The sequence below is a fragment of the Schistocerca gregaria genome, chromosome 11 (assembly GCF_023897955.1).
Source record: "Schistocerca gregaria isolate iqSchGreg1 chromosome 11, iqSchGreg1.2, whole genome shotgun sequence".
In the NCBI taxonomy this organism is placed as follows: Eukaryota; Metazoa; Arthropoda; class Insecta; order Orthoptera; family Acrididae; genus Schistocerca; species Schistocerca gregaria.
In genome coordinates this window covers 76912771-76934117 of record NC_064930.1, presented here as the reverse complement: position 1 = coordinate 76934117, position 21347 = coordinate 76912771, and the positions used below count along the sequence as shown (strand labels likewise).

At 45.7% G+C, this 21347-nt stretch overlaps 1 protein-coding gene across 1 annotated transcript in view; it reads left to right on the top strand.

Moving 5' to 3' along the window:
- LOC126295031 (uncharacterized) overlaps window positions 1-17947 on the top strand; it is a 160489-nt gene extending 142542 nt beyond the window's left edge. The window contains exon 3 of the mRNA XM_049987281.1: window positions 17854-17947. Coding sequence (XP_049843238.1) covers window positions 17854-17947 — 94 coding nt within the window. The remainder of the gene's footprint in view (window positions 1-17853) is intronic.
- The last annotated feature ends 3400 nt before the right edge of the window (window positions 17948-21347 follow it).

The following is a 21347-nucleotide window of genomic DNA, read 5'->3' as shown; positions in this document are numbered from 1 at the left end:
GACAAGTTGCTGCTGTACAAGGTAACGTTGACCACGTCACTGTATGGAGAGTGCTACGGGAGAACCAGTTGTTTCCGTACCGTGTACAGCGTGTGCAGGCACTATCAGCAGCTGATTGGCCTCCACGGGTACACTTCTGCGAATGGTTCATCCGACAATGTGTCAATCCTCATTCCAGTGCAAATGTTCTCTTTACGGGCGAGGCTTCATTCCAACATGACCAAATTGTAAATTTTCACAATCGACATGTGTGGGCTGACGAGAATCTGCACGCAATTGTGCAATCACGTCATCGACACAGATTTTCTGTGAACGTTTGGGCAGGCATTGTCGGTGAGGCCTTGATTGGGCCCCACGTTCTTCCACCTACGCTCAATGGAACACGTTATCACGATTTCATACGGGATACTCTACCTGTTCTGCTAGAACATGTGCCTTTACAAGTACGACACAACATGTGGCTCATGCACGATGGAGCTCCTGCACATTTCAGTGGAAGTGTTCGTACTCTTCTCAACAACACATTCGGTGACCGATGGACCTAAGTTCATGTGTTTTTAATTACTTTTATGTATTAATTTCGATTTAATTTCTTGTTATTGCGTTTATTATGTCTATTTCTCATTTCCCTTGAATTCCGTTTTACTCATAAAACCGTCTTTCATTTAAGTTTTCTTCTGCGTCATTTTGTTCCTCTTGCAATAGGTATGTAGGTTACGTTTTAAATGTTTGTGTGACGATTGCCATGGAAAAAAATGAACATCTTGTAGCGAAAACAAATTTTCACACTATTGCGCAAATAATAAATAAATTATTTCGCCTTTTGGTTTTCAGCTGATAGATCGGAATTCTCAGATATATGATGATTGTAATAGATTGAAACAGTTATATTCATATTCACAAAAATTGCTACTACAAAAAGAATTAAATGAAAGAAAAACGAAACAAATGAAAAAGTTAATGCACGATTAAATGATGTGTCAAAGGAATAGAAACAAAAAATTACATTTACATGAACTAACTGAATAAAAATAATCATTGAAGTAGTTTCGATAAAGATATAAAAATAAAGAAAGATACCTGTCGAGATACGAACCCACAACCAGCTGTATGTGAAGCTCTTATCCTATGCATCATGCCACGCAGCTAGACTATAGAACGCAACTTTTTTTACCGGTACTGAGTATGATAGAAAATTCCGAATTTCCGTTTTTTCCCCAATTATTCGCAAACTAGGGGAAGGCGAGCCAAAGGTTCCGTTTCATTGGCAGGATACTTAGAAGATGCAACAAGTTCACCAAAGGGACAGCTTACACTACACTCGTTCGTCTCTTTTAGAATATTGCTGCGCGGTGTGGGATCCTTACCGGATGGGATTGACGAAGGACATCGAAAGGGTGCAAAAAAGGGCAGCTCGTTTTGTATTATCACGTAATAGGGGAGAGTGTGTGGCAGATATGATACGCGAATTGGGATGGAAGTCATTAAAGCAAAGACGTTTTTCGTCTCGGCGAGCTCTATTTGCGAAATTTCAGTCACCAACTTTCTCTTCCGAATGCGAAAATATTTTGTCGAGCCCAACCTACATAGGTAGGGATGATGATCAAAATAAAACAAGAGAAATCAGAGCTCGAACAGAAAGGTTTAGGTGTTCGTTCTTCCCGCGCGCTGTTCGGGAGTGGAATGCTAGAGAGATAGTATGATTGTGGTTCGATGAACCCTCTGCCAAGCAGTTAAATGTGAATTGCAGAGTAATCATGTAGATGTGGATGTAGATGTAGGGACCACCTGAGTTCAAATGGTTCAAATGGCTCTGAGCACTATGGGTCTCAACTGCTGTGGTCATCAGTCGCCTAGAACGTAGAACTACTTAAACCTAACTAACCTAAGGACATCACACACATCCATGCCCGAGGCAGGATTCGAACCTGCGACCGTAGCAGTCGCACGGTTCCCGACTGCGCGCCTAGAACCGCGAGACCACCGCGGCCGGCGGACCACCTGCAGCGTGTGATGTTGTTGTTGTTGTCTTCAGTCCTGAGACTGGTTTGATGCAGCTCTCCATGCTACTCTATCCTGTGCAAGCTGCTTCATCTCCCAGTACCTACTGCAACCCACATCCTTCTGAATCTGCTTGGTGTACTCATCTCTCGGTCTCCCTCTACGATTTTTACCCTCCACGCTGCCCTCCAATGCTAAATTTGTGATCCCTTGATGCCTCAAAACATGTCCTACCAACCGATCCCTTCTTCTAGTCAAGTTGTGCCACAAACTTCTCTTCTCCCCAATCCTACTCAATACCTCCTCATTAGTTACGTGATCTATCCACCTTATCTTCAGTATTCTTCTGTAGCACCACATTTCGAAAGCTTCTATTCTTGTACAAACTAGTTATCGTCCATGTTTCACTTCCATACATGGCTACACTCCAAACAAATACTTTCAGAAACGACTTCCTGATACATAAATCTATATTCGATGTTAACAAATTTCTCTTCTTCAGAAACGCTTTCCTTGCCATTGCCAGTCTACATTTTATATCCTCTCTACTTCGACCATCATCAGTTATTTTACTTCCTAAATAGCAAAACTCCTTTACTACTTTAAGTGTCTCATTTCCTAATCTAATTCCCTCAGCATCACCCGATTTAATTTGACTACATTCCATTATCCTCGTTTTGCTTTTGTTAATGTTCATCTTATATCCTCCTTTCAAGACACTGTCCATTCCGTTCAACTGCTCTTCCAAGTCCTTTGCCGTCTCTGACAGAATTACAATGTCATCGGCGAACCTCAAAGTTTTTACTTCGTCTCCATGAATTTTAATACCTACTCCAAATTTTTCTTTTGTTTCCTTTACTGCTTGCTCAATATACAGATTGAATAACATCGGGGAGAGGCTACAACCCTGTCTCACTCCTTTCCCAACCACTGCTTCCCTTTCATGCCCCTCGACTCTTATTACTGCCATCTGGTTTCTGTACAAATTGTAAATAGCCTTTCGCTCCCTGTATTTTACCCCTGCCACCTTTAGAATTTGAAAAAGAGTATTCCAGTCAACATTGTCAAAAGCTTTCTCTAAGTCTACAAATGCTAGAAACGTAGGTTTGCCTTTTCTTAATCTTTCTTCTAAGATAAGTCGTAAGGTCAGTATTGCCTCACGTGTGATAGTGGGATCATAATCCACGTCACCGTATAGATAGAACCTTTCTCAGTTTCGAAAAGTCGATCCCGCCGCTAGGGACCTCCCCCTGTTGGATCGTACGAAAGTCCCAGGGCGCCGTCAGAAGCTCTCTCCGCCTCTCACTTGGACCGGGCCCGCTGCGCTGGCATCGCTACCCAGCCCCTCTCTTGCTGTGTGTGTACCGCCCGACAGGTGCCGCTCTCCTTGCTGTGGAGTTCGTCGCCCGCTGGGGTCGGCGCTGCCTGACGTCGGCAAAGCGGGCGCGAGCCTTCAGCAGGGCGAGGCGCGGGAACTGGGCCACCGGTCCCAGTTCGAACCCCGCGTCGGCAGCCGCGCGTGGTTTACTTTGCCGTGTGCAGCCTGTGCCACCAAACGGGATTCCGACTCTCTCGTGGCATACGGCTGGTGTCGGAGCTGCTCTGAAATGGCCGCCCAGGTGGCCAGAAACTCGACTCTGGATTTCGCAGTTATTCACGCGATTTTGTACTGCTTAAAAGTAAACTATACTGGAGAGCCAAAGTAACTGGTACACCTGCCTAATATCGCGTAGGGCCCCCGCGAACACGCAGAAGTGCCGTATCACGACGTGCCATCTACTCGACTGATGTCTTAGGTAGTGCTGCAGGGGCTTGAGACCATGAATCCTCTAGGCCTGTCCATAAAGAGTACGAGGGGATTGACATCTCTTCTGAACAGCACGTTGCAGTGCTCAATATGTTCATCTGTGGGCAGTTCGCTGGCCAGCGGAATTGTTTCCTGGAGCCACTCTGTGGCAGTTTTTGACGTGAGGGAGTGTCGCATTGTCCTACTGGAATTTCCCAAGTCGCAATACACAATCGTCACGAATGGATGCAGGTAATCAGACAGGATGCTGACGTATGTGCCACCTGTGACAATCGTATCTAAACGTATCAGAGGTTTACTCATCACTCCAACTGTACACGCCCCAAAGCATTACAGAGCCTACACGAGCTTGAACAGTCCTCTGCTGACATGCAGGGTCCGTGGATTCATGAGGCGGTCTCCATAGCCTACACGTCCATCCGCTCGAGACTCGTCCGACCAGGAAACATGTTTCGAGTCATCAGAAGTCCAATATCAGTGTTGACGGACCCAGGCGAGGCATAAATGTTTGTGTCGTGCAGTCATTGGGGCCATACAAGTGGGCCTTCGGCTCCGAAAGCCCATATCGATCACGTTCCGTTGAATGGCTCGCACATGGCTGACACATGTTTATGACCCAGCACTGAAATCTGCAGCAATATGCGGAAGGGTTGCACTTCTGTCACTTTGAACGGTTCTCTTCAGTTATCGTTATGGCAGTCTTGCAGGATCTTATTTTGGCTCCAGCGATGTCGGAGATTTGATGTTTCACCGGATTCCTGATATTCACGGCGCACTCGTCAAATGGTCGTAAGAGAAAATGCACACTTCACCGCTTGGAGTTAAAGTCCCTTATCAGAGCCTTACGTAATCAAGGTTCAAATGGCTCTCAGCACTATGGGACTTAACTTCTGACGTCATCAGTCCCCTAGAACTATTTTTTTTTTAGGTCATCAGTCTACTGACTGGTTTGATGCGGCCCGCCACGACTTACTCTCCTGTGCTAACCTCTTCATCTCAGAGTAGCACTTGCAACCTACGTCCTCAATTATTTGCTTGACGTATTCCAATCTCTGTCTTCCTCTACAGTTTTTGCCCTCTACAGCTCCCTCTATTACCATGGAAGTCATTCCCTCATGTCTAAGCAGATGTACTATCATCCTGTCCCTTCTTCTTATCAGTGTTTTCCACATATTCCTTTCCTCTCCGATTCTGCGTAGAACCTCCTCATTCCTTACCTTATCAGTCCACCTAATTTTCAACATTCATCTATAGCACCACATCTCAAATGCTTCGATTCTCTTCTGTTCCGGTTTTCCCACAGTCCATCTTTCACTACCATACAATGCTGTACTCCAGACGTACATCCTCAGAAATTTCTTCCTCAAATTAAGGCCGGTATTTGATACTAGTAGACTTCTCTTGGCCAGAACTGCCTTTTTTGCCATAGCGAGTCTGCTTTTGATGTCCTCCTTGCTCCGTCCGTCATTGGTTATTTTACTGCCTAGGTAGCAGAATTCCTTAACTTCATTCACTTCGTGACCATCAATCCTGATGTTAAGTTTCTCACTCTTCTCATTTCTACTACTTCTCATTACCTTCGTCTTTCTCCGATTTACTCTCAAACCGTACTGTGTACTCATTAGACTGTTCATTCCGTTCAGCAGATCATTTAATTCTTCTTCACTTTCACTCAGGATAGCAATGTCATCAGCGAATCGTATGATTGATATCCTTTCACCTTGCATTTGAATTCCACTCCTGAACCTTTCTTTCATTTCCATCATTGCTTCCTCGATGTACAGATTGAAGAGTAGGGGCGAAAGTCTACAGCCTTGTCTTACATCCTTCTTAATACGGGCACTTCGTTCTTGATCGTCCACTCTTATTATTCCCTCTTGGTTGTTGTACATATTGCATATGACCCGTCTCTCCCTATAGCTTACCCCTACTTTTTTCAGACAAGTGTCTGGCGCAGTTGTTACGTCGGCTACTGCTGCTACAATGGCAGGTCATCAAGATGTGAGTGAGTTTGACCGTGGTGCTATAGTCGGCGGACAAGCGCGAACGCTAAGCACTTTTTTTTTTTCCTTTAACGTACAGGGCGTACATAAAGTCCTGGAACACTTTCAATTATTTATTGCACAAATACTAAACATTGCACTGCGTTTTGAAGAGAATCTCCGAAAATGCTTTTTTTCCCAAACATTCGATATGCCAACCATGAGTGAGCCAGCAGACGTCAGTACGGTAATCGATTTCTTGCCTCACCCGTCCCAGCACGGCATCGCCGACTGCAGCAGTTGCTCGCTTCCTGTATTCTCTCCCGGACTCTCTGCTACATCACTTGGCAGAGGCCGTGGTACATACACCAGATCTTTAATGTGTCCCCACAGAAAAAAGTCACACGGAGTGAGATCTGGTGATCGGGGAGGACATTTCATGAACTCCAACACACAGAAAACGTGCTCTCCACCTGAAGTCCCCATGTTTGCGACTAGCGCCGACTATCGGCAAATTACCAAACTACGCTGTGAGGGAGGGGGGGGGGGGGGTTATACATGAAGGAAGACTTTCAGGGTTTCTCTTCAAAACGAGAACTGTGTGATATCTATACAATGTTTGGTTTTGGTTCCCGCGGGCCTTGGTGGCCGAGCGGTTCTAGGCGCTTCAGTTTGGAACCACGCGACCCCTACGGTCGCAGGTGCGAATCCTGCCTCGGGCATGGATGTCTGTGATGTCCTTAGGTTAGTTACGTTTAAGTAGATCTAAGTTCTAGGGGACTGATGACCTTAGATGTTAAGTCCCAAAGTGCTCAGAACCATTTGAACCATTTTTGTTTTGGTTCTTGTGCAATAAATAATTGAAAATTTTCCCGGACTTTATGTACATCCTGTATGTTTCGTTATTACTCCTTGCATTTGTTGGGGGAGGACGTCCCATAACACTTGTTAAAGTTCGTCTTTGCTCTATTCAGTCTCTCTCTCTCTCTCTCTCTCTCTCTCTCTCTCTCTCTCTCTCTCTCTCTCTCTCTCTCTCTCTCCGTGATCACAAGCACTGCTTACGATCTGCACTTTCGCACAGGCACATAAGCCACACAAGAGACGCAAAAAACTTCTCTTGCCACTTCCTCGAAACTGCCGTATTAGTGCACCAAACTACTTGCAACACGTGTTGTTTCAATGGCCTACCAGAAGTGTACAAAGTCTGAAGTAAATCCGTTATCCCAACTTCATCGCCTCCCCTTGCTAGTGCAAGGGACCAGAGTCCACAGAAACTCGTTAAGGCCAGTACTACAGTATCAAATTTCCTCCACGACAAAATATTTGATCAAATATTCATCTTATTTCTTTGGCCAATACCTCAGACGTGGCCGCCCTTGACGATTACACCGTTACCAAATATTTCGGGACAGTTACTTTAGAACAACCTACGGCCTTGCCGCTGTGGCAACACCGGGTCCCGTCAGATCACGAAAGTTAAGCGCTGTCGGGCCGGGCCAGCACTTGGGTGGGTGACCATCCGGTCTGCCGAGCGCTGAGGTAAACTGGGGAGCTACTTGACTGAGAAGTTGCGGCTTCGGTCTCATAAACCGACAAAACGGCCGGGATAGCGGTGTGCTGACCACATGCACCTCCACATCCGCATCTGGTGACGCCTGCAGGTTGAGGATGACACGGCTGCCGGTCGGTACCGTTGGGCCTTCCGAGGCCTGTTCAGACAAAGTTTTTTATTTTCTTCTTCGTAATGGCCCACGAAAATTTGTTAGTATGCTCTGCAGTTGCGTATACTAAAATTCCATTTAATGCATGCAGAACTAGACACTATTGTTATGTTCTTCGACATCAGCTGCTGTTTATTTCTACAAAACTGTTGTTTATTCCTATAAAAGAGTAAAATTCCATGTAATGAATGCAGCACTAGACACGACTTTTATGTTCTTCGACATCAGCTGCTGTTTATTCTCACAAAACTGCTGTTTATTCCTGTAAAAGGCTTTCGGCCTTGCCCTCACTTCTGCCATGTACGTGTACCTAACGAGTTCCTCTTTCCCGGCTGCAACATTCGTTACCCCATCATTTCTGCCTGTGACGCTTTAGCCGGCCGCTGTGGCCGAGCGGTTCTAGGCGCTTTAGTCCGGAACCGCGCTGCTGCTACGGTCCCAGGTTCGAATCCTTTGCTGTGTGCCGCCGTTAGGTTAGTTAGGTTTCAGTAATTCTAACTCTAGGGGACTGATGACCTCAGATGTCATGTCCCATAGTGGTTACAATCATTTGAACCATTTTGGTGACCCTTTATTGTTTATATGCACATCTTAAGTTCCATTACATTTAGCACAAAAACTCAATTCCTGTTCAGTTTAAGCAACCACTGCTGGATCGTCTATGCTGGTGTAGTGCTAATTTTCTGCCCTTGACAAACAACACTTCTGTAATCACTTTTCAGTTAACAAATCAATATCAGTGGTGATAATGTAGTTGCTGCACATCTTTCCTGTTTCTGACTTCAAATACAAATGTGTCAGTGCAGATTAATCTATTTCAATGTGAAGAAAAGACGGCGGACTTCCATGTCTCTGTCTCAAAAAGGAACAGTATTATACACTACTGGCCATTAAAATTGCTACACCACGAAGATGACGTGCAACAGGCCCGAAATTTAACCGACAGGAAGATGATGCTGTGATATGCAAATGATTAGCTTTTCAGAGCATTCACACAAGGTTGGCGCCGGTGGCGACACATACAACGTGCTGACATGAGGAAAGTTTCCAACCGATTTCTCATACATAAACAGCAGTTGACCGGCGTGGCCAGCTGAAACGTTGATGTGATGCCTCGCGTAAGAAGGAGAAATGTGTACTGTCAGGTTTGCGACTTTGATAAAGGTCGGATTGTAGCCTATCACGATTGCGGTTTATCCTATCGCGACATTGCTGCTCGTGTCGGTCAAGATCCGATGACTGTTAGCAGAATATGGAATCGGTGGGTTCAGGAGGGTAATACGGAACGCCGTGCTGGATCCCAACGGCCTCGTATCACTAGCAGGCGAGATGACAGGCATCTTATCCGCACGGCTGTAACGGATTGTGCAGCCACGTCTCGATCCCTGAGTCAACAGATGGGGACGTTTGCAAGACAACAACCATCTGCACGAACAGTTCGACGACGTCTGCAGCAGCACGGACTATCAGCTCGGAGACCGTGGCTGCGGTTACCCTTGACGCTGCATCACAGACAGCAGCGCCTGCGATGGTGTACTCGACGACGAACCTGGGTACACGAATGGCAAAACTCTTTTTTTTTTCGGATGAATCCAGGTTCTGTTTACAGCATCGTGATGGTCGTATCCGTGCTTGGCGACATTCGCGGTGAACGCACATTGTAAGCGTGTATTCGTTATCGCCATACTGGCGTATCACCCGGCGTGATGGTACGGGGTGCCATCGGTTATACGTGTCGGTCACCTGTTGTTCCCATTGACGGCACTTTGAACAGTGGACGTTACATTTCAGGTGTATTACGACCCGTGGCTCTATCCTTCATTCGATCGTTGCGAAACCCTACATTTCAGCAGGATAATGCACCACCGCATTTTGCAGGTTGTGTATGGTCCTTTCTGGATACAGAAAATGTTCGACTGCTGCCCTGGCCAGCACATTCTCCAGATCTGTCACCAACTGAAAACGTCTGGTCAATGGTGGCCGAGCAAATGGCTCGTCACAATACGCCAGTCACTACTCTTGATGAACTGTGGTATCGTGTTGAAGCTGCATGGGCAGCTGTACCTGTACACGCCATCCGAGCTCTGTTTGACTCAATGCCCAGGCGTATGATGGCCGTTATTACGGCCAGAGGTGGTTGTTCTGGGTACTGATTTCTCAGGAATGAAAATGTAATGACATGTCAGTTCTAGTATATTTTGTCCATCTGCATTTCTTCTTGGTGTAGCAATTTTAATGATCAGCAGTGTATTTCATGGCACACTACACAAGGCGTTTCTAGATTTATGGCTTCACAACAATCTCCGAAATACGACGACATTCCTTGCTTTTGGAATCGTTTTGCCGTGTGTTTACTTTATACACGCCAGCGACGTTGCAGAAAAACTGTGGCACTATTCTGACTCGTCGTCTTAGACTCTGATCAAAGCACGGAGGCGAGATCTCTCCTCGCTATAAATCCAAGGAGATGGCTTTCTTGCACCAAATCTAAGTCGATGCGCTAGATTTGATCAGACTAATTTGACTAAAGATAACAAAAGTGGTTCAAATGGCTCTGAGCACTATGGGACTTAACATCTATGGTCATCAGGCCCCTAGAACTTCGAACTACTTAAACCTAAGTAACCTAAGGACATCACACACAACACCCAGCGATCACGAGGCAGAGAAAACCCCTGACCCCGTCGGGAATCGAACCCGGGCGTGGGAAGCGAGAACGCTACCGCTCCACCGCGAGATGCGGGCAAAGATAACATTTGACAATGGGTGAATGTTACACTACGTCAAATTCAGGGTTACTCTAAATGATGGACCAACTTTCAAAAATTCGTATGTATTGAAGTACAAATGCGAAATGAACAAGCTTTATACAAATGAAGCGAGTTTTTGTGCGGCCGCAGGGCCGTCATTCCGTTCCACTGTCAGTTGTGAGCGAGATGGCGACTGTGGAGCACAAGGTTTTGTGAGTTCGCAAAAAGTGAGTCTCAAGTTGCAGTGCAGCGTGCATTCCGTGCCAAATTCGATATTCAACCAGCAACTCACATAAGCAGTAGCCGTTGGTTTAAGCAATTTGAAGAGACTGGCAGTGTGCACATAGGGAAAAGCACATGTCGGCCGCGTGTGTCCGAGGATAATGTCCGACGGATTCTAGAAAGTTTTGTGCGCAGACCCAGTTAGTCTACCAACAGAGGCAGTCGAGAACCCGCAAGACTCAAGTTTCACACGGAATTTGCAGTCTCCCCTCCACAACGGCCACAGGCCGGTCACGTGATTCCACCTCCACGCGAACAGGAGGCGGGCCGTGACTGCCAGCGCACCTACTGCAAACAGATGATATTTGCCTTCGTCATTATTTTACCTGGGCTTTAATAACTGAAATTAAACTTGTCAAAGTCTACAACTTTTGAACATGTTGCTTACAAGTCATTTTCAATGTATTTAGATAAATAAAAGTGTGTACTAGAAACATACCTTCTGGGCAATGTTATTCAAAAGAACAAGTTTCCGAAGCTAATAACACACACATATGTCGGATATGCAGTAGGTAGATAAGGTAATTCATAATAATGGCAACAGAGTTTGTGATGGCAGCAAATATATGTGGTTATTGTACAAAGCTTTAAAAGCATTCAGCAGTTTTCTGAGGACGACTGTCTAGAAAATACTGACAGTTCAATAATTATTGTATCCTATTTGAGCAGCTACTGGACAAAATGTTGCAAACTCATTCTTCAGCCGACTGTAAAACTCTGAAAAGTCATATCCCATGTATTGCCAAACTATGCATTAAATGTTATATCAGCCTAAGACACGGATATATTATGAACATAGAGCTTGAAGTGTGCGGAATAATATCTAACAAGAACACCAGCAGAGAGCAACTTTAATAAAGAAACGAAACGAACAATGAACTGTTTGCATCTGCTAAATGTTTATTTACAAAGAAATAGCCAGCTCGTTACAGCACGTTAAAGTGGAAATTTCACGAACTTAATCTTTTTAATTGCCGTACACGAAATTAAAGCCGACTCCTTCGGCAATTTGGTCACAGACATTTTATTTTGACCAATAAAAACATCACAGTAGAAACTCATGTTCTCTACACACGAAAGTTAATAAGAAAAATATTTACTTTGAGAAACAAAACGGAAAAAGAGTGCAAACTTTTTTTAAGTCACTTAATCTTCTGGGCTGTACGTTTTTAAACAACTTGTAGTAAAAACCTGAAAAGAATCTGTGCAATCTGGCTGTAGTGCACTTTGCTGGTTTTGCTTACAGACACAAAGCACGCGAGAGTGTGTTTGTTTTCTGGCGGGAAAGGCAATAGTACACTCAGGTGAAACCAGGAGCGCTGGCAGTCACGCCCCGCCTCCTGTCCTTGTGGAGGTGGAATCACGTGACCGGCCTGTGGCCGTTGTGGAGGGGAGACTGCAAATTCCGTGTGAAACTTGAGTCTTGCTAGAGAACTCGGGATACCCCAACCAACGGTATGGAGAGATATGAGTCGGCGTTTGCTGTACAAGCCCTGCCGATTACACCCTATGCAGGCTCTCAACCCCAATGAAAAAGAGAACCGTCTCGCATTTTTGTGGTTATGTGCTAGCGAAGATGGAGGGTGACGCATTTCTACAGCGTGAAATCTTTAGCAACGAAGTGACGTTCCACCTTAATGGAACAGCCAACAGACACAAGACCATATACAAGGTTTGGAAAATCCGCATTGACCATAGTAACACGAAAGAGACTCACCAAAGATCAACGTCTTCTGTGTCACATCCCGTAGAATGGTGAACGTACGATTTTTTCTATGCGGAAAGAAGTGTAACGGCAATCACGTACATGGACATGTTGGAACGGTGGCTGTCCCCTCCAGTTATGGAACACTCCCAGGACTTCATATTCCAACAGGATGGAGCTTCGCCCCGTTGGCACCGTGATGTATTGGACAGGGGCTTAATTAAATAAAATGTAAGTATTTTTAGTTTTAGTAGCTGTATGTCTGGTTACGAAGTCTCGTAACCGGTTGGCCCTGAGTGGTATTAGCACGCAGTCTGACTGCATAGAATAACAACAAAGAATGAAAGGAAATTTCCGTTAACACAATTAATTAATAAAGTCCCCAGCAACTATAAAAGCTAAGAAACAACAAAGCACAAGTGTAACTGTTCTGTGTGTGGAAATGTGAATCAATGTACACATCTGGCAGGGTTCTTCCTCAATACGACAAGATGCTTTAAACGCCATTTACAATGAAGTAATTAAAAGAAAGCAGAAATAGTATGATTGCACATAGAAACCAGAATTACACACTAATACTTGAACACAAGCCAGATGCTTTGTTGACTGAACCTGTGACCAAGAGGCATTGTTATTTAGGGAATCTGAAATGAAAAATTTTCTGTTACCTTCATATACACTCCTGGAAATGGAAAAAAGAACACATTGACACCGGTGTGTCAGACCCACCATACTTGCTCCGGACACTGCGAGAGGGCTGTACAAGCAATGATCACACGCACGGCACAGCGGACACACCAGGAACCGCGGTGTTGGCCGTCGAATGGCGCTAGCTGCGCAGCATTTGTGCACCGCCGCCGTCAGTGTCAGCCAGTTTGCCGTGGCATACGGAGCTCCATCGCAGTCTTTAACACTGCTAGCATGCCGCGACAGCGTGGACGTGAACCGTATGTGCAGTTGACGGACTTTGAGCGAGGGCGTATAGTGGGCATGCGGGAGGCCGGGTGGACGTACCGCCGAATTGCTCAACACGTGGGGCGTGAGGTCTCCACAGTACATCGATGTTGTCGCCAGTGGTCGGCGGAAGGTGCACGTGCCCGTCGACCTGGGACCGGACCGCAGCGACGCACGGACGCACGCCGAGACCGTAGGATCCTACGCAGTGCCGTAGGGGACCGCACCGCCACTTCCCAGCAAATTAGGGACACTGTTGCTCCTGGGGTATCGGCGAGGACCATTCGCAACCGTCTCCATGAAGCTGGGCTACGGTCCCACACACCGTTAGGCCGTCTTCCGCTCACGCCCCAACATCGTGCAGCCCGCCTCCAGTGGTGTCGCGACAGGCGTGAATGGAGGGACGAATGGAGACGTGTCGTCTTCAGCGATGAGAGTCGCTTCTGCCTCGGTGCCAATGATGGTCGTATGCGTGTTTGGCGACGTGCAGGTGAGCGCCACAATCAGGACTGCATACGACCGAGGCACACAGGGCCAACTCCCGGCATCGTGGTGTGGGGAGCGATCTCCTACACTGGCCGTACACCTCTGGTGATCGTCGAGGGGACACTGAATAGTGCACGGTACATCCAAACCGTCATCGAATCCATCGTTCTACCATTCCTAGACCGGCAAGGGAACTTGCTGTTCCAACAGGACAATGCACGTCCGCATGTATCCCGTGCCACCCAACGTGCTCTAGAAGGTGTAAGTCAACTACCCTGGCCAGCAAGATCTCCGGATCTGTCCCCCATTGAGCAAGTTTGGGACTGGATGAAGCGTCGTCTCACGCGGTCTGCACGTCCAGCACGAACGCTGGTCCAACTGAGGCGCCAGGTGGAAATGGCATGGCAAGCCGTTCCACAGGGCTACATCCAGCATCTCTACGATCGTCTCCATGGGAGAATAGCAGCCTGCATTGCTGCGAGACGTGGATATACACTGTACTAGTGCCGACATTGTGCATGCTCTGTTGCCTGTGTCTATGTGCCTGTGGTTCTGTCAGTGTGATCATGTGATGTATCTGACCCCAGGAATATGTCAATAAAGTTTCCCCTTCCTGGGACAATGAATTCACGGTGTTCTTTTTTCAATTTCCAGGAGTGTATATTGACAGCATCTGCTGTCTCGCCTAACAGAACAACTGCACACGACATGCTCTCAACAAGCACTGCCCACGGCAACCTCTCAACTACTACAGTCTACGGCAACTTCTGAACTACAACTGCCAGAGGAGGTGGCGGAATAACACTCTTTGGCGCAATCTCTGGAGCTGTGACTCAGTGTAGCCACGTTCGAGTAAGAGGCTTTTTGAACGACTCCCTGCCTCAGCACTGGATTGGTCGCAGTGGACTGGAGGACCCGGCTCTGCAGTTGTGGCCACCGAGGTCTCCTGATCCCACACTCTGCGGCTATTTCTTACGGGGTTACGTGAAGGAAGCTGTTTACGCCCCATCCCTGCGAATCACTCAGAACGACCTCCGGATGGACTTACTAACAGGAGACACGCTTTCGCATGTGTGGGACGAGTTTGGCTACTGTGTCGATGTTTACCATGCAGCCAAGGGTGCCCACATTGAACATGTACAACATTTATCACATTTCTAATTATTAAAAACTAATTGATTACAAATTATTAAAATAATATCAAACAATATGAAAAAAAATTGAAAGTTCCTCTTTTCATTAATACAAAGGTTGTTCATCTTGGATTTGTACTTCAATAAATACGAAGTTTTGAAAATGGGTCCATCATTCAGAATAAGTCTGTATATTTGGCAGACCAACTTTGTCAGACTTCTCCCCAGCTGCGATGGACAGGCACCGTCGGCGAAGTCTGCAACTGTTATACAGGGTGTTACAAAAAGGTACGGCTAAACTTTCAGGAAACGTTCCTCACACGCAAACAAAGAAAAGACGTTATGTGGACATGTGTCCGGAAACGCTTACTTTCCATGTCAGAGCTCATTTTAGTTTCGTCAGTATGTACTGTACTTCCTCGACTCACCGCCAGTTGGCCCAATTGAAGGAAGGTAATGTTGACTTCGGTGCTTGTGTTGACAGGCGACTCATTGCTCTACAGTACTAGCATCGAGCACATCAGTACGTAGCATCAACAGGTTAGTGTTCATCGCGAACGTGGTTTTGCGGTCAGTGCAATGTTTACAAATGCGGAGTTGGCAGATGCCTCTTTGATGTACGGATTAGCACGGGGCAATAGCCGTGGCGCGGTACGTTTGTATCGAGACAGATTTCCAGAACGGAGGTGTCCCGACAGGAAGACGTTCGAAGCAATTGATCGGCGTCTTAGGGAGCACGGAACATTCCAGCCTGTGACTCGCGACTGGGGAAGACCTAGAACGACGAGGACACCTGCAATGGACGAGGCAATTCTTCGTGCAGTTGACGATAACCCTAATGTCAGCGTCAGAGAAGTTGCTGCTGTACGAGGTAACGTTGGCCACGTCACTGTATGGAGAGTGCTACGGGAGAACCAGTTGTTTCCGTACCGTGTACAGCGTGTGCAGGCACTATCAGCAGCTGATTGGCCTCCACGGGTACACTTCTGCGAATGGTTCATCCGACAATGTGTCAATCCTCATTTCAGTGCAAATGTTCTCTTTACGGGTGAGGCTTCATTCCAACGTGATCAAATTCTAAATTTTCACAATCGACATGTGTGGGCTGACGAGAATCCGCACGCAATTGTGCAATCACGTCATCAACACAGATTTTCTGTGAACGTTTGGGCAGGTATTGTCGGTGATGTATCAGTTGGGCCCCACGTTTTTCCACCTACGCTCAATGGAGCACGTTATCACGATTTCATACGGGATACTCTACCTGTGCTGCTAGAGCATGTGCCTATACAAGTACGACACAACATGTGGTTCATGCACCATGGAGCTCCTGCACATTTCAGTCCAAGTGTTGGTACGCTTCTCAACAACAGATTCGGTGACCGACGGATTGGTAGAGGCGGACCAATTCCGTGGCCTCCACGCTCTCCTCACCTCAACCCTCTCGACTTTCATTTATGGGGGCATCTGGAAGCTCTCGTCTACGCAACCCCAGTACCAAATGTAGAGACTCTTCGTGCTCGTATTGTGGACGGCTGTGATACAATACGCCGTTCTCCAGGGCTGCATCAGCGTATCAGGGATTCCGTGCGACGGAGGGTGGATGCACGTATCCTCGCTAACGGAGGACATTTTGAACATTTCCTGTAGCAAAGTGTTTGAAGTCACGCTGGTACGTTCTGTTGCTGTGTGTTTCCATTCCAAGATTAATGTGATTTGAAGAGAAGTAATAAAATGAGCTCTAACGTGGAAAGTAAGTGTTGCCGGACGCATGTCCACATAACATATTTTCTTTCTTTGTGTGTGAGGAATGTTTCCTGAAAGTTTGGCCGTACCTTTTTGTAACAGCCTGTATATTTATCATGAGTTCGCACGGCTATGGTGTCAGCCCGCTTAGCTGGTTGGTAACGTGCTCGCTTTGCATGCACTGGACCCGGGTTCGATTTCCCGACCGCATCGGAGATTTTCTCCACTTGTGGACTGCGTATTGTGTTGACATCATCTTTAACATCGGCCGCAAATCGCCCAATGTTGCGCCGAATGAAATAAGACTTGCACTTGACAGCCATACCCGAATGAGACATTCAGCCTGTAATGGTACTTGAATTGCGTAACCATTATGGTACCTCACCTGAACCTCTCGATACCAGTAATATTCTACTGTATTTCTATTAACTACGTAACATGTTTCTGAGACAACATTCATTTCCGATACATCGATATGTTTATATTGCAATGATATTATTCTTATGTGTGTTCTATCTTTTGTCACTATAGACGTACTTGTAACTGTGATTTTTTGGTTATAGTTAGTTGTTGAGTTGTTAGAGTCAGACCTTGAAAAAGTCAAATCGTGGACGTCATGTTGGAAAGACGAATATTGTCGTCAGCTTATAAAATGTGAACTTTAACAGTGACTGTGAGGAAGATGTTTTCAAGTATGTTTTGTATTGTGAAGTGATGTTTTGTGTTTACGTGATATTGCAATTAAAAGGAAGTGTAACTTAAATTCTGAGTGCTGGTTATTTTTTTACATCACCATTGTCCAGTAAAAGTGTAATCTCCAAGAATGGTTTGTGAAGCGCATCTACAAAACTTTTGAATATAGCAGAATAAAACTTAGGCGTCTTGGCTTGGAATCATAACCACCTAGATTTTCAACGATTGAGCCATGATTTTACGACGAGACCGCGTGGGAAACAAAAAAAGATGAGTGCCTAGTTTTTTTCATTATTACCTGAAATGACTATTAACTGTCCTCTAACGACACCTGCCACATAATATGCCTGTTGTTTGCCCGAAAATGCAGTATTTAGCAGCGTAAGCAACATCACAATCGTTATTAAAATGCTGACCTTTGTTGTGGTCGGGTTGTTAGAAGCCCAACAATGGCATACGAACGTTTCTTTTTTTACCGTCGCGGTAACCACACTTATGTCTCGTTAAGCTCCCGACACAGTTGCTGCAGCGTCACTAGGGAAAGAAACCTTGAAGTTATTGTGTGAGTTATTCTTTTTTCTTTCTTTTTGCAGAATCCTGTCAGCAGCGCGGGGCAGCCGAGGCGGAGGTGGCGCCGCGCCGCCATCATGCGGTGCCGCCGCGAACAACACCGTCGCTTACAGGTAACGCTCTCTTCCACTTACTAGCACAGTCTAACATTAGCAGCCACGACACTTCGCCTCTATTTTGTTCCCAGCAGCGCCCCAAGCGGCCGGTAGGTTGAACTGTGAGTTCGGCGCGATCGTGAAAGTAAATAGTGATTGTTTATTTTGATTTATACAATGGTTTTTACCACCGGGAGCGTTTGTAGCGCAACAAATTGCAGCAACAACAGGAAGAAGACACCACAGCTATCTTTTTTTAGGTTTCCTAAACATCCTGTGAGGTATATACCATCATGTTACTAAACTGTATTGTCAGGATTCACTTGCAAACTATATGTGTATAAATGATGTATGTTTCGTTTTAGGAGCAGAAAATGGCTAGTTAATACCAGACGAGAAGACCTTATGAAGAAAGACCCAGTTTACCTGTATAATAATATTAGGTGTTCGCTACATTTCGACAAAACCAGTTCATAAACGCAGACAATAACAAACTCGTTTGGAATGTAGTACCCACACTGTTTGACATTCCAAATAAGCCCCCTCAACTGACGATGAAGAGGAAACTGCCACAAACATTCGATAGTCAATCTAAAGCTGTAAAACAGTCCTATGACACAGAAGCAGCCAGTTCGACTCTCCATGTATCAGTGCCAGATTCGTGTGAATCGTCAACACAAACCTGCTTTGGCGATGACACAAACCTGCTTTCGCGATGAAGTGGTTAAGTGCAGCTGTTCGTGTCTTACAAAAGTGTGTGAAGTGTCAGAATTCGCAGAAGCGAAACTATCACGGGACAGGGAAAGTGCCTACAGACAGATTGTTTGAAAATTATTCAAATATTTGGTTTTTCGTGAAATGTAATGCAATCAGCTCATTATAATGTTTTCAGCATATGTCTCCCACTATTTGGCAGTTGCTTGTCCCACTTAGAATAATATAGAGAAGAAGGATGTACTTGTGGCAACAGGTGACAGTGACACACACAGTAGGCCTACAGAACGCTTTTGCATGTAGAGGTACATGTCTGTGCTTCTTATGTGTGAATCTGCGTGTTTATATTCTTTTGATATCAACGTGGTAAGCTGCAATTCTGTCCCATTTCACAAGTGTTTCTTCACGAATGTGTTGTGTAGCTTGCCACTCTATTCATGGTATTTGTCCATACTTAGGCGTATTTTAGAATCATTTATGCCTTCTGATGCTACACAAACTCTTGGAGGCAAGAAAATAACTCGAATAATTCGGAAATTACGTAGGAAATGGATGCAAACAAACATTATGCTTACGACGCGTCCGACGTTCACCTCACCTGCCGCTTGGAGCGCTAGTGTCGCTCCATCTGTCAAACGGCAAATACTTTTGCAGCAGTGAGTGTCGCGACTGTTATGTTAGACTGTGTTACTACGGTACACTTTGGGTTGCCAAACGTACGGTTGTAGTCGGAACGATACGGAATTTCCCCGTTTTGTTCCGGGTACGGTGCAACCATATAACCGCATGACAAATGTACCGATTTTGAACATGAGGCACAGTAACATAGCTTTTAACCTTCGAGTACCAAATTTTACGACGCAGATCACGTTCTGCATGCTAGGGTGCGCATGGGATGCGACTTGAAACTCTCAGGGTCAGAGGGATGTGACGTCAGAAGCAGAAGTGTGCTGTGTGCCGTCTAATAAGGGGGAAAGGGGGGGGGGGGGTAGGAAGTCAAACAGGCCGTCTTGGAGCAGGAGAGGATTCACAGGACACTTTTACAAGTAAACTCATAAAACTTTTTCAGCATCACCAGGAAGGATTTAGGATTCACAGTCACAGCAGTGGAAGTTCGAAAACATAACAAAATAATTTTCTTTTGTTACGTGCGAAATTTCATTATTTTTTTTCACTTACTAATGGCTGCATTTGTTACTGTAGGTACACTTTGCTTCATAAGTTAGAGAGATTCTTCGATCAATTTTGCACAGCACACATACCATACTTACAGGTGTATAAAACTCCAGAATTTTCGACATCTATAGTAAAAACTGTCGTAAAAATTGAGGTAATTAAACATGAAGTTTTAAATATAACAGCTCATTTATTTTTTTCATAAAGTAAATGATTTCTAGAGCTGCATACACCTGTAAGTATGGTATGTGTGCTGTGCAAAATTGATCGAAGAATCTCTCTAACTTATGAAGAAAAGTGTACCTACAGTAACAAATGCAGCCATTAGTAAGTGAAAAAAAATAATGAAATTTCGCACGTAACAAAAGAAAATTATTTTGTTATGTTTTCGAACTTCCACTGCTGTGAGTGTGATTCCTAAATCCTTCCTGGTGATGCTGACAAAGTTTTATGAGTTTACTTGTAAAAGTGTCCTGTGAATCCTCTCCTGCTCCAAGACGGGCCGTTTGACGTCCTACCCCCCTTAACAAAGAGATCAGCAAAACCTGGCTAGTTCTGGCTCATTGGTCGACTTCGGCCAGTTAATGTTTCGCGTCGATCGCTGCCAAGCTGTGCGGGCCGACACAGAACCTTGAGTTGCAGCCATTGCGAAATGATCGTCGTTTTTTTTTTATTGCCAAAATATAAGTTTTATTATCGGCCCTTTTCAATTTGGAATTGTCTATGATACAGAATGGGAGCAAAAAAGCACACTCAACATGAAACTGTCATTTCCGATTGGAGCCTTGCTTAGGCATAAATTGATACCTGTATGTAAGCACTCCGTCTTCAGGCCACGATTGGCCCACCGGGACCATCCGACCGCCGTGTCATCCTCAGTGGAGGATGCGGATAGGAGCGTGTGGTCAGCACACCGCTCTCCCGGTCGTTTTGATGGTTGTCTTTGACCGGAGCCGCTACTATTCGGTCGAGTAGCTCCTCAATTGGCATCACGAGGCTCAGTGCTCCCCGGAAAATGGCAACAGCGCATGGCAGGTGGATGGTCACCCATCCAAGTGCCGGCCACACCCGACAGCGCTTAACTTCGGTGATCTCACGGTAACCGGTGTATGCACTGCGGCAAGGCTGTTGCCACCTATATGTAAAAACGTGTGTGTGTCGCACGAGCTGTGCGTGACCATGTGCGGCTTGTTAAGGCGTTTTGATCTTGTCATGCTTCTTCCGCAAGACGCGGTGGTTGCTGGAATGCAGCCTTTTGTGAACATGGTGTACCTCTACTCTCCATGCAACAAAAACATTGTTTCGTTCGTTTCGGGAACAGGTTCAACACTCTGTCGTAGGCCATCGTATATTTTACGTTTTAGAACTCATTTCTTTGTGGAAGTAGTGTGTTCAAAATGGATAGGCCTGTGGCAAAACCCACGATCAGAAAATTAGATGAAACTTCCTGGCAGATTAAAACTGTGTGCCCGACCGAGACTCGAACTCGGGACCTTTGCCTTTCGCGGGCAAATGCTCTACCATCTGAGCAT